Below are 14,233 nucleotides of genomic sequence, written 5' to 3'. Positions count from 1 at the left end.
AATAACAGTTGACAACGTAACTGTAGCTCGGTATAGTCGCTTGATAGTGCTCCAAATTATTGATATGCGTTTATAAACACCATCGATGTGGACAATGACGAGGTAGTTTAATAGTGTAACTTCTACGTGCAATGCAGTGTACATACAAAATAAGACGATGTCTGGTATTTTTATAGTCTTATCATAATAATATACAGATATGTTTTCAATATGTTTTGAATCCATTCAATATCACTATACAATACCACTGTGCACTGTACGCGTCATCGGCACATCTCCTCAACATGTATGATTCGGAGTCCGAAGACGAGTGGAACGCTATAGTCCTTGATAACGGATCTGGTAGAATCAAAGCTGGTTTTGCCGGAGATGATTCGCCACAGGCGGTTATTTCAACCATGGTGGGATACCCGAGACATGAAGTGAGTTACGTACTATTGATATAGTCATTAAGGTACGCCGTGACGTGGCGCCCTCACACATCGGTCGACTCCTCACATAGAGCACGCCGGTGAGGCCGGAACGACACGACCTATCTTACAGTTTACTGTTGATATTTCTCAAAAAAAAAACATTTAAATTCTGACGACTAGACGGAGCATATGTTTGTGATATGGGTAGCAGACAACATATGGGTACTCACAGCTGGCAGATCCAGGAATTCAGTATTTATGTGAAATTTGGATACATATAGGCTATGATCGTTACTATACATGTATTCGAATTCAACAAACCGAGGAATCTTCCTTGAGGAAACTATACTCAGACTACAGAATGTGTACAGCATTTTTACTAACTAGAATGACAAATGATCAGTGTACTGAATCGTAACGGAATATTTCAAATTAGCCCTTCGTTTAGTGGGGGGTGGGGTGGGGAGTATGAAGAGGTGGGTGAATGGAAAGAGTATTGGAAAGAGGCCGTATGACATGAGAGAGGGAGGAAGGTAGAAATGAAATTATAATGCCACTCATATTCATAATTCTACAATACCACGTGTTTTTACAGCGTATGCGTTTTCAAAAGGGACTAGATGACCACTATATCGGCGACACAGCTCAAGCCAAAAGAGAGTTTCTGTCGTTGCGGTATCCCATCGAACATGGCATTGTAACAAACTGGGATGACATGGAAAAGATTTGGCACTATACATTTGAAAAAGAATTACGTATACAACCTGAAAATTACAGGGTATTACTGACAGAACCAGCACTGAATCCTAAACTTAACAGAGAAAAGATGACTCAAGTAAGTTTGATTTTATGTGTCAGAATACATTTCATCGATAGCATGGAAATTGCAGACTCCGGAATCATGAATCGAAAATTTTGCTTTTTATTACATTGTCTTTTTCTTCTTACCGTTTCTGTAAAACGCTTATGTAATTGTAACTGTTGTATCATATCCCACTAAAAGGAACCATTATTTACTACTGAGGATAATACATACACACACACGCTATATATAAACATCAACAGCACACCAACGTCACTTTGTCAAGATATTATTTTAATAATTGCAGGGCGGGAAAAATCAAATCCTCTCTCTTTCTCTACCCCCCCCCCCCCCAATCTTTGTCACTCCTATTCATTTCTCTCTCTATTCATTATCTCGTGTTCGATTCGTCGCAGGTGATGTTTGAATCATTTAATACACCAGGCATGTACGTGGCGATGCAAGCACTCTTATCCATATATGCGTCAGCTCGAGACAGTGGTGTCCTTCTAGAAAGTGGTGACGGCGTCACACATGTCATACCTGTATATGAGGGATATTGCCTACAACACGCTGTAAGTCGACTAGACTTGGCTGGTCGTGATCTCACTGACTATCTAGCAGACATGCTTTGCGAAAGAGGATACACCTTCGCCACCACAGGTTAGCTGCATAGATTGCTACGATTTATTTAAGACTTTCTTTTAGCCACTTGGCCATTTCTAGAAGTGTTCAAACAGTAAGAATGCACAGACTCCTTGATTCGTAATAATGGAGTTTCGGTTTTCCACAATTGTTTATAGAGCCAGTTCTTTACAACTATTAAATGTCATGCAGTCAATATGTTTACCGATAGACCCTACACGAAAAGGAGAGTCTATGGTTTACCTAACAGTTCTGATATCCACATACTTACACACAGAACAATAACTTTTACCTTGCCAACCACATCAGAAAACCCCCATGGGAAGTAGATTCATCCGACCATCTTGTTACGCCAAAATGTCATTTGAATTAACAGAGCCTGACAACAACCAGTCGTCTGAACATTGCAAAAGCGTGAACCTCCGAATTACGGGTTGTGAACTCCTAATTCCTTTGATCATATATATATATATATATATATATATATATATATATATATATATATATATATATATATATATATATATATATATATATATATATTCTTCTTTCGCCAAGTACATTGCTCAATCAGCTTAGAGAGCAATACATACATAAAAATGAAAGACGAGTTCGTACGTACGTACGTACGTACATACATACATACATACATACATACATACATACATACATACATACATACATACATACATACATACATACATACATACATAAACATATTGTGATATTTATTATCCTATCCTAGCCGAGAGAGAAGTTGTGCGTGAAATCAAAGAGAGGCTGTGTTATGTTGCCACAGACTATGATGCCGAATTACAAGTCGCCAACAAAAAGGTGGAGGAAAACTACGAACTACCAGACGGTACTGAAATCACTATTGGCAACGAGAGGTTCCGAACTACAGAGGCCATGTTCAAGCCTGCATTGTTAGGTAATTTGTTTTTGTAATGATAGAAAGACGACAGACTGTAAGCTACATCGTGTCGCTCCGCCCTCACTGTACTGGCCTCCTCTCGAGTGAGATTGATTGACTGATGTGTGAGGGTGCCTCGTCACGAATGCGTACCTTACAGACTAGAAAGACGGAGAAGCAACTGTTACATTTGACTGATATTTCATACAACAACACGGTCACGATGGTCCGCAAAGACAAAACAACCATGTGTGCATCTTCTCTCTGTGCTACTTTGGAAAAAATTATTATTCACTCATGTAACTAAATTTCGCGCCTAAAATTAAAAGTTACACAAAAATGAGCAAAGTCAACACTATGCAATATTTGCATATGATATGAAACAGTCCAGGAATCTTTTTTAAAAAACGAGGCGGAAGTAGATATTAAATCTTGTCCTTTTTAACATAATGTATATAACATCTTTTAATACCCAATATGAACTAAATAACAACATCATTTAAAATAAGTAAAACGTGAAATATATGTAGATGAAAGCCAATGTCACATATTCATTTTTTTCAAACTTTTTAAGGACTTAAAGAACCTGGTATTCATGAGATGATGTACAGGGCTATCATGAAGTGTGACATAGACTTGAGAAGGCGTCTCTATGGTAACTGCATACTAAGTGGTGGGAATACAATGTACATGGGTATCGCTGACAGAGTGAGAAGAGAAATAAAAGCACTCGTACCAGACTCCAATTTGAGGGTCATCGTTATAGCGCCACCAGAACGAAGAGCTAGTGTGTGGATCGGCGGTTCTATTCTGGCTTCGCTGGCGACATTTCAACAAATGTGGATTACCAAACAAGAATACGAAGAATGTGGTCCGACCATTGTACATAGGAAATGTTTTTAATGATCGGAACAAAAATGCGTACATCGTGCATAGTCTTAGTTACCCAGACTCTCGCCGCTGGGGACTCTATCTGCCTACGAGACATCCCCAAGCGAGGGTGGGTGGTCTCGTAGAAGAACCCCCAGCGGCGATAGTCTGGGTAACCGAGACTAACAGGATGCATGGAAACCAGAGCTCTATGGCCTTCATTTCTATACTTTTTACATTTGACGAAACCTCTACTTTGGTGTCCCGGATGTTGACATTGCGCTCACCCGTTGTGGAATACTTTATAATACCTTTTATGGTAAACGAATAAAATATGTTTACCCTACATATTGGTTAAAGGGACACAATCTCTGCTGTGGATTAAAAGATTCCACCGGAGGTACATTAGTTTGGCCATCACTTGCTATACTATTGACAGAACTCATACCTTTAAGCATTACACATAAGCGATTCGATGGGTTAATTTAGTATATATGTAGAGTGAAATATTGAGGAAATCACTGATATGCTATCAAAGCCAGACGACGATTTCCGTGATATTGAAGGACTGCATCGACACTAATAACATTATAGTAGTAAAGTTTAATTATGGTTTTAACGTTGAAGTATTTTCTCTTGAATCAAGCAAATGACTTGCACCACTTTAACCCATCTACTTTCATTGTAACAATTGATCTTGTACATGAAGGGAATATTCACTGAACGCTGTAACTCTGATATCAGTTGTCACTCTGTGTCACTTCTAACTTGAGAGCTATGTTTTATAATTTGATACTTCGTTTTTTGGTACAACTGCCGACATCAGACCATGGACAAACGGAAACTGTCACGAACAGGAAAAGTAAACAAAATGAATTGGATTATAACACTTGGCTCAGCATGTTGGAAGAGCAGAGACTTGTATTAAATATTATACACCATTGTTTGATAAGAACAGTGTCTTTACATATACATTAAATGCCAGAGGAACTTGAAATTTGTTTGTGAACATGAACTGTTAAAGTAAAATGGCCACACAACTGTTCTTATCAAAATGATTGACTACATTCTGTACTTCCAACATGCTGTGCCAAGCGTTATTAATCAAATTCAGTTGCTTAGTTTCCCTGTTTGAAGTAGGTTCCGTTGATCCATGGGTCTGATGTCGGCAGTTGTATTTTGTACGTACAACGTGCCTAGTTTACTGGGAGAGGGATGAGTGGGTTTATACCGCTCTTGGATCAATATTCAAGTAAAATTTGCTCTAATTCACCATTCACTCCAGATATCAATTCACGTTCACCAAATATGAATGTAGTTCACCACCAGTAAATCTTGTGTAAATTCACCAAAAGCGATCATACGTATACAATTTTGTCATGGTTTGAATGTGAACGTTGCGTCCAGTGTATGTTTTGGAATGTAGACCAGGGACATGTACATATGAGTTAGGGACCGGTCAGTTTCTCCGACCTGGGTGGTGGTGGTGGTGGTGGTGGATATTTCTATCGGGCCGACAAAAGTCACTGACCCCCCCCCCCCCCATGTAAAACCAAACAGGCTGATGCTCTATCGCTTATTTCTAAAACACGATGGCACCCCCCCCCCACCCCATATCATATTCACATACCGGGTATTTCATCGTGAATCAAAGTGGACTGCTTGCCTATGTCTCGCAAATATTTAATATCACGTAATTAGCGACTACATATATAGGGATGAAATATTCTTTTTAAGGTTTACATGTAATATCATCTTGGCAGTAAAAGGTAGGGGGAAGCTTGGATGGGAATATGTACATCTCTCATGGGGGGTTCTAGGGGGTCTCCTCCTAGAAGCTCTGTGTGTTTTTTTTTACTCTTTAAGGCATTTTTTTTTTACAATTCAAACCTTTTCAGGCAATAATTTTCAAGCTTTACATGTTATCAATATAACGTTTTAGGATTGATGATAAACTTGCAGAATTAGTCTCTGGGCTTTGTCACTCTTCATTGAATAAAATTTTATTTTAATACAAACGTTTTTTTGTGTGTGTGAAATAATGACCTGAGTGAGTGAGTGAGTGAGTGAGTGAGTGAGTGAGTGAGTGAGTGAGTGGGTGGGTGGGTGAGTGATTGCTTGCTTGGAAAATGTCGGGTGATCAATAAACCCATTGGGAGACTATTTGTGACTGGGAACGATAAAAATAAGTTTGTCATAGAGTAGTGGTTAAGTTTTATAATCAAGGTCAAACTTCAGTTAATGATATGAAAACATTGAACGTGAACCTAAAGATGGTGTAATCCTATTATGTAAAGGAATTTATAAGAAGCCAGATATAAACAGGGCATTAATTTAGTCTATTGTTTAGTAAATGGATGCAGGTGTGGAAACATATAACTCTCTTTACACTTGGAACAAGCCAAACAGGGCATTAATTTGATAGTGGATTTGCATAATCCCATATCTTTGGCCAATAGGGAACTTGCAAACCCGCCATGTTGAATGTTGCATAATGGGAAATGTGATAATAAATGCTTCTCAATTAGTACTTTGAACAATATTGTTATATTGTTTGTAACCACAAATAATCAATTCATAGTCACCTTGACCAGTGTGGGAGGTTTATTTTATCGGTAGCTCCAGATTAGGTAATACGATAACCTCAGATAATCCCATAGTCCTTTGCGTCTCAACATGCTCAGTCTGGATTGCAAACTCCCTATTATGGTTCAATGTAGGTTCATGTGACTGCTTTTATCCAATGACGTGTAGCGGGCTGGAGCACAGATGATTTATGGGAAATGGGGTAGGATATAATTGACTTGTGATCTGTAAGTTCTAGCAGATTTAAATTGGTTTGGGAGCTAAGAGAGCTCAATAAAGCTACATCTCCTTCTCTGAGAAGTTCTGTGCAAGTGTCTATGTATAGTTGTGCTGTGTCGAGAGTGTTGACGATAGTAAGATCCAAGTAGCATTCTAGTGAGAATCTATGGAAGAGTTGAAGTCGACTTCGTTACAAAGTGCATGAACACAATTTCCTTCACAAATATTGGAAATGAACAACAGACTGAAAACCGTTTGAGGGTTATGAGACAAACCACTCCAAAGGACTGTGTCAAACTAGATTGCTATCGAATCGTGTCCTTTCCGATAATCCTGTATTAAAGGTTATTGTGTTTCCAGTTATGTTATCATTAATATTCTTGGACACATAAATCATAACTTGGAAATTGGAGTTATGGCAATCCGTATGTATGTTTATCATTCCTCTAATATAGCTTGGTCATAATATTCATAGACGCAGATAATATTTGTACATATAAATATTCTTTATTTGAAAATCAAAATTTCACTAAGTGTAAAAACAGTCCATTCGACTTAGTTTCAATAAAGTCATGTCCCTCGTTCTGTTTTTGAACAATATGACAGTAAAACTCAGCAGTTGCATATATTTGAATAATTTCATTCACTGTATAATTCTAACAATTTAAAAAAAAAAACATCTCATATTTCGAAAATTTCGACGACTGACATCCATCTTCAACTGGGATTGAAGCCATGACCAAAACTCAGGTGAAAGCCTCAGGTGAAAAGTCCATACATATCAAATTGAGGGGAAAAAGTAGAATTTATCATGGATCCGATCCTCTCTAGGGGACCTTTACCGACAGTTATGGCGGAGAGAGACTCGGAGGAACCGGTTCTAACACTTTCAACACCTTAGGCTTGAGGTCATGACTTTTTATGGCTCATGACCTCATTCCCAGATGAAGATGGTCGTCAGTCATCGAAATATTGCAAGCGTGCGCGTCTGGTATATATAAGTGCATGAATTGATGAAATTAACTTTCGAGAGGCACGTTGTATGTACAATGTGTGGACGTATCTCATTTGCAGTCAATGGTTTTTAAATCCTAGGATAAAAATATGAACATCACAATTAAAATAATACTTCTAATGTAAATGAATCTGATTTACTAGATCAACTATCTTGACAACCAATATATGTATCAAACCTGTTGCCTTGACAACGAACGCTGTGAATCGTGCCAATTATGTCATACATCACAAAGTCACTGGTTCATTTTTACTTGTTCTCTATGTAATCAACATTTAAAAAGTATGTTTATAAAGAATGAACTTGCGAAAACTGTTGTAGTTTTTTTTATAGGTTTAGCATGCATTTCCTCTTTTACTGCATTAAATATATACATAATGTAGTATTATTAGTATCCTTCATAAAGTTCGAAAGAATGGTAAGAAAAAAGTTCAGTTGCCTTAGAAACATTTTCTGTGAACGATGCCAGGTCCCGATTCGTCGTACTCTTGTTTGCTGACCCACATCTGTTGGAAGGTTGAGAGTGAAGCTAAGATGGAGCCTCCGATCCATACAGAGTATTTACGTTCAGGTGCGGCAATGATCTTGATCTTCATGGCACTAGGTGCCAAAGAAGTCATTTCCTTTTGCAGTCTGTCAGCAAGGCCTGGATACATACTGGAACCACCTGACAACACGGTGTTAGCGTATAGATCTCTACGGATGTCGATGTCGCACTTCATAATACTGTTGTACAGGGTCTCGTGAACACCAGTATTTTCCATACCTGTTATATTGAATAGTACAACCGATTAGTCACAATTGAAAATGTTCATCAGGTAGGTAAAATTAAACATAGTACTATAACGGTTCTTTTGGCACGACCAAAGCATTCTAGTTTCCTGCAAGTAACGTTTCGCCTGACCTAGTCGAACGGCTTTGTCAAACTGTCCGTTTGCTTGTCATACTGCTTGGTATCCATCCACATCAGAAGACAAGGGGCATCCACCATCAACAGAGACGAATGGGTGTATCAACTTCATCACATTTATAATCATGTTATCGCCACTACGCCACCAAGCGGTATGACAAGGAAACGGACAGTGTGACAAAGCCTGTCGATTAGGTCTTCAAAGCAATCCACGGTATTTATTTTATGCGATACAGTTGGTGTGAGAAAGCGTCTCTTTTTTTGGATTTTTGGTATGGGAACAGTCTTGGTTTGAAGGTCTCAGAGGAGCCCCCCCCCCCCCTCGTACCATTATATCCACAGTCCCACCCCTCCTCCCCGAAGATAATAAATGCACGACACATAATCCCAAGCCGCACAATATACTTTTACTTACCTACTACGGATGGTTGAAATAAAACCTCAGGTATACGGAACCTCTCGTTTCCAATGGTGATGACGGTGCCGTCTGGTAGTTCGTAACTTTTCTCCAATGATGAACTGCTGGCGGCGACTTGTAATTCACTCTCATAGTCTAAGGCTGTGTAACAGAGCTTCTCTTTGATGTCACGAACGATTTCTCTTTCAGCTGTAAAAAAATATATGTTACATTTATATATATATATACAAATGATGTAAAAAAAAAAAGGGAACATATTTCGGCATAAAGTGTATGGTATATGTGTATTATGAAAAAAAAGTTCCAAATTAGCTTAAATTGGCACAAGTTGAGTTCATATAAACTTTTTACTCAAGTGGAAGTACTCAACATAACCTCTTTCAAAAGCGATTTAAATGTCGAAGCATGTTTTCCATGACATTACAATTGTCTTATGGCATTGTTAAAACAGTTGATTGCACAGGAGGGATGTCATGGACATTTTGATACGTATGATAAATTATGTCATCGGATGTTTATGAATTAAATCTAAATACGGAGTTTGAGTCCAGTTAATTGCAAGTGGTAGCTGAATGTGCTCCAGTAAGTACAATACTTCAAGTACCTTATACATATGCATCATAAACCTACGCCCAAACACGTGTTAACTCAGCTTGTGTCCCTTTAAGTTAAGAATTCAAACACTGATCATTTAAGATGAACGTATTTCAGATTATTTCAAAGGAAAAAAGTTGAAAGTTTTCCATTTCAAAAAAAAAAATCTTTAATCTAACGTCATAATTTTTTTTAGGTTGATAACTAAAACTCAGTGAAACTGTTATTTTCAGTATTTAGTTGTACATGTAATCATGGTATTTACCGATGTTTCTGTCAATTTGCTAAACTTGAATTAGATCTATACTATATTCAAATATCCACTGACCTGAGGTGACAAAACTGTATCCCCTCTCACTTAGTATCCTCATCAGATAGTCAGTCAAATCACGACCAGCCAAGTCTAGTCGAAGTATAGCATGTGGAAGAGAATAACCTTCGTATATTGGTACAACGTGTGAAACACCGTCACCGCTATCCATCACAATACCAGTGGTACGACCAGATGAGTACAGAGACAGCACGGCTTGGATTGACACGTACATAGCTGGTGTGTTGAATGTTTCAAACATAATCTAGAAGAACGAGAAATGTAAACCGGTTCACAATGTTGTGGGAAATACTTTTGACTTTAGAACCAACAAATTGAATATACAAATCGTGTATTCTATGACGATGCCAGATAAATAGAACACTTATTATATTTATATATGTGAAGCAAACACGGTATGAACTTAACTACCAGTGACAAGTCATCTACTTCAGGTTTTGTTGATAGTCACTTTAAAGCAGGTTTCTGGTGCGTAAGACTAAAAGTTTCTGACGTCCAACCCAGTGACTCACCTGTGTCATCTTTTCTCTATTGACTTTTGGGTTAAGCGGTGCTTCTGTCAGCAGAACTGGATGTTCTTCAGGTGCAACACGTAACTCGTTGTAGAATGTGTGATGCCAGATCTTTTCCATGTCATCCCAGTTTGTTACAATTCCATGTTCGATGGGATAACGGAGGCTGAGCATACCTCTCTTGCTTTGTGCTTCGTCACCGATGAAACTGTCTTTGTTTCCCATACCGACCATTGCAGTCTAGAACAAAACATAAAAAGGATTTGTTAAAAATTTTGGGACGACGAAGCGGATGGGAATATGCTATTGCTGTACGACATGAAGATTTCAAGATTACAAATGCACGGACCAAATTATAAACTATTACAATCGCAACCCCCCCCCCACCCACCACCACCACCACCACCAAAACAATTCAATTCATTTCCTTTAGTGAATTCTATACAAGGCAATTGACTGAGAAATTAACACGGCTGGTTCGAACATAATGTATATATTAGTATTTTGAAGATAACTGATCGTATTACATGCAAGTACGTAACTAACCTGGTATCTCGGCCTGCCAACAACGGATGGGAACACTGCACGGGGAGCATCATCACCGGCAAAACCAGCCTTACACATACCGGAACCATTGTCCACAACCAAAGCAGCGACATCTTCGTCCATCATGATTGCAGTTCGTGTGGTAGTAACAGAAATGTGGTAATCAACTTAAAATGCTGTAGTACTGTGAAGGGAATCAAATATATAGATATAGATAAAAGTAAGCAATGATATGAAATAGTTATTTAAAAAGACACTACACACCATGTTATTTGAAATCGCATACACTGTAGCGTGATGCCACATACACTAGTCAATAGCATTGACAACGGACTGAGATACTCACCAAATAGTGTTTCTTGTTCAGAGTGGTCTCTTGCTGTTGTACCTTCAAGGGAATGAAACACCGTATCGAAATCGCCTACTTTTATACCCATGGCTCTTTTTTTTCTATCGATGATGGTGACTTTAAAACACGAAGGATAATGACTCATGTGAGCGCTCTTTAGTCACGTGACCTCATGAATAATGCGCCAAATTGGATGGCTTGTTTACACCTTTTCCAATACCCGCTTGTGTGCATGCGAGGATAGACAAGGGTGATGTTACCATATTAGGAAAAAATAATGATCACTATATTGATCTGGTAGAACTTTTGTTAATTTATTCCCAGGGTTTTATTTCACAACAAGTAATGCAATGTTTGTGTGTATGTCGGACCGCGCGAGTTGTGCAAATGTCTTTACCATATTTGGTATTGAAGCACCAAAATATTGGAGTTTACAGGTCTCATTCTATTGTTTGGAAATTGAACTTTTTTGTTCACCACGGTCGTGTCTTACAGTAAGTAAATTTATTCCGAATGAAAGCAACTGTGGCCGATATTTCACACTGTAGCTGTAGTTCAGACTGTGTCATATTCAAGTGTACAGATTGTTCTGCTGATCTGAAATGCATGTGAGAGATGATTGTTTTTTCTCATCAGAATAATTATAAGTTGCTTTACGCTTATTTATATAAATTTACACTTTGTAAATTTTCCTGTGATATTTCTAACCACACGTACGCGTGTCAATGGTGCACTACATGTATGTGAAACTGCAGAGTAGTTGTGCAATCACCAATGGTCTTGTGTGTCACGTAAATTACAATGCATTCGCCAAATACCTGCTTCATACTTTAAAACTTGATTTTTCTATTGAAGTGATTTTGTTTGTCAGATGCCACTTATTTGCTGGATTCTATCAAGTCAAGTACATATGTTCATTGAACGTATCTAATATTGCTGGGTGTGTAAGAGACACCTTAGAAGTGATATCAACAAGTGGTCAGAGTCTAAATTAGACGATGACATACGGGCAACTACAATGAGTCATCATGATTGAGGTCAAAGGTCATCTTCTACAGGTTATCAGAACAGTACTGCGTTTACCTGTGTTTGTTCAAGTTGGTTTGCTGGTCGGGCTCTCAGTGGTACTCTGCGGTACACGGTATGGCGAATAAGTATATTTTAATGTGGCTTTCCCTGTAGTTATCACAACGCGTTTCGACTTTAATTGACTTTCGGGAATCAATGTAAAATGGTGTCATTCCGCAATGGAGATAGACGAGCACCATGCACCAATGAAGTCTCTACAAAGGTGAACATGACTATTTGTCTCTGTACTTTGTCAGTACCCTTGTGGCATTGTATTGTGAGATGGTCTTTCTGATATTGCCAAATAATGATGAACATAGCGGTATTTACAAAAACGTAAATTCGTGACACGTGACTTTCTCTATTATGATCCATAATACCTTGCGGACCTTGGTTTAAAGTCTCATTCATATGTTACGTAACATGTTTTGTTCTTTACGTTATCAACTCGACATTAAAGTGTTATTGTTCATTTAAAAAGTTTCAGATCTCAGCGTTCAACTTTTTAATTACTTATTATAAGACTTAAAATGAAATACCTAAAAAATAAATTTAAAGGAGTTTAAATTTACGATTGTCATGAACTTGATAGAACCGTTGGCGCAGAGCCAAGTCTTTAGGCGTTACAAGACTGACATAATTCGAATGGATTTCGGTTTGTAGTATGAATTGTGTTATTCGCATATTAAGACGGTAAGGTAAGTTCTATTGTGTCTTACATTAGTCATCGAGTCCCAAACCTGCGCCGTACGATCAGACTAAAAGAACATCTGTGGCGACGTGTCAAATTTGGTAAAAAGCGATTATGTTACTATATTTAATAATCTTGTAAGTGCAAATTATTAAAGACTAATTTCATAAAATGTCATCATTTTTAATCTGATACACATTTGCATTTTTAGATTATCCATTTTTATGCAACGTCGATTATTTTCCGATCAACTTTTACCCAACCCTCCCTGCCTGCCCCGTCCCCCGTTATACTTAAAGTGTCCATGGCCGGTGTATGATTCCATATGTCGTTGCCTGTCTACTGTAGTTCCATTTCTTGTTGCCATATTTGGTCATACTTAACGTACATTTGCATAACTTTGTTATTTTTTTTACAAAGCATACGATCACCAACTACTTGTCTCGGTTTGTAAACAGCTACCTATCGCCAACTATCTATCTCTGGTTGTAAACAGCTTTCTGAGGTATCTGTTCTATCCATTTATGGTAGTGCAAAAATTCACCAACATGAATCGATGATGGTAATCTACATATTTAAATTCAAGTTCAGAACGAGGTCAGAAATGCTGTCAATATGATATGTCACACACTGTGTGTTGTCTGTTTTTTAATATCGCTGTAAATTTCTCTTTTGTGATATTTATGGACAGTGTTAATGTTACGTCTGGTATGGATTGGATATCAAATAAATGGGGACACGTGCATTTTCTCGATTCCTCCATTCGGCCATGAACTGAAAATAACGACCATCACTGCATCAGCACAAAATATTTACGCGCCAAAAATTTAAAGGTTAGGAATTCTCAAGAAGTTGATGCCAAGCCGACATGAGCACTTGGCAGAACACGACACAAAATAATAGTTATATCGGCTTTTTAAAAATAAATTTTTGTGCTGGGAATTCAAGCGGCTCCCAGCGATTTACTGTTATGCAGACAAATACACACAAACAAACAAACACAAATGCTACAGATATCCTTTCGGGTTTGGGACTATGTGACAGGGCTATGTTGCGCGCTCTATACCACGTTGCTGTGGAACTGTACTGTCGAGGCTTTCCCTGTCAGTCCACATGCTATCCCAGAGTCACCCAGGCCCGGAAAACATAGCACCTGCGGGCTCCGTGTGAGTAATCGTCCCCGACTTTTCGAGTCATTACTCCAGGAACCCCCCCCCCCCAAATTCGCACTCGTCTTGTGAGTGAGTCTAAAACTCGGACTTTATACGGGTCTATGCAGTAGAAATATCAGGAAAGTGCACTCAGTCAGTCTGGTAGATTTTATGTAATTTTGATAGACGGAAAAACCAAC

The 14,233-nt window shown here is 38.3% G+C and overlaps 2 protein-coding genes across 2 annotated transcripts; one reads left to right on the top strand and one right to left on the bottom strand.

Moving 5' to 3' along the window:
* The first annotated feature begins 267 nt into the window (after positions 1-267).
* LOC144435570 (actin-1-like) lies at positions 268-3,676 on the top strand. The gene is made up of 5 exons (XM_078124155.1): positions 268-422; positions 1,009-1,248; positions 1,632-1,878; positions 2,606-2,791; positions 3,348-3,676. Exons 1-5 carry the CDS (start codon positions 285-287, stop codon positions 3,674-3,676), a joined length of 1,140 nt encoding a protein of 379 aa, XP_077980281.1. The 5' UTR covers positions 268-284.
* Positions 3,677-6,980: 3,304 nt separating this feature from the next.
* LOC144435233 (actin, cytoplasmic-like) lies at positions 6,981-11,161 on the bottom strand. The gene is made up of 6 exons (XM_078123816.1): positions 11,121-11,161; positions 10,775-10,958; positions 10,229-10,468; positions 9,714-9,960; positions 8,789-8,980; positions 6,981-8,229 (listed from the first exon to the last, which is right to left on the bottom strand). The coding sequence occupies exons 2-6, from the start codon at positions 10,898-10,900 to the stop codon at positions 7,904-7,906; spliced, it is 1,131 nt and encodes a 376-aa protein (XP_077979942.1). The 5' UTR covers positions 10,901-10,958; positions 11,121-11,161; the 3' UTR covers positions 6,981-7,903.
* Positions 11,162-14,233: the final 3,072 nt, after the last annotated feature.

Source organism: Glandiceps talaboti, chromosome 5 (genome assembly GCF_964340395.1).
Source record: "Glandiceps talaboti chromosome 5, keGlaTala1.1, whole genome shotgun sequence".
NCBI lineage: Eukaryota > Metazoa > Hemichordata > Enteropneusta > Spengelidae > Glandiceps > Glandiceps talaboti.
Note: the sequence above shows the minus strand (reverse complement) of the source record. Positions and strands in the feature narration are given on the sequence as shown.

What these genes read in the sequence shown, in the direction of transcription:
- LOC144435570 (XM_078124155.1), top strand. Translation starts at nt 285, where the DNA reads ATGTATGATTCGGAGTCCGAAGACGAGTGGAACGCTATAGTCCTTGAT. An exon ending in ACAGAGAAAAGATGACTCAA is followed by an intron (nt 1,249 to 1,631) that starts GTAAGTTTGATT and finishes GATTCGTCGCAG; the next exon opens with GTGATGTTTGAATCATTTAA. An exon ending in ATACACCTTCGCCACCACAG is followed by an intron (nt 1,879 to 2,605) that starts GTTAGCTGCATA and finishes ATCCTATCCTAG; the next exon opens with CCGAGAGAGAAGTTGTGCGT.
- LOC144435233 (XM_078123816.1), bottom strand. Translation starts at nt 10,900, where the DNA reads ATGATGGACGAAGATGTCGCTGCTTTGGTTGTGGACAATGGTTCCGGT. An exon ending in TTGGCAGGCCGAGATACCAG is followed by an intron (nt 10,469 to 10,774) that starts GTTAGTTACGTA and finishes GTTTTGTTCTAG; the next exon opens with ACTGCAATGGTCGGTATGGG. An exon ending in ATTTCAACCATCCGTAGTAG is followed by an intron (nt 8,230 to 8,788) that starts GTAAGTAAAAGT and finishes TCAATATAACAG; the next exon opens with GTATGGAAAATACTGGTGTT.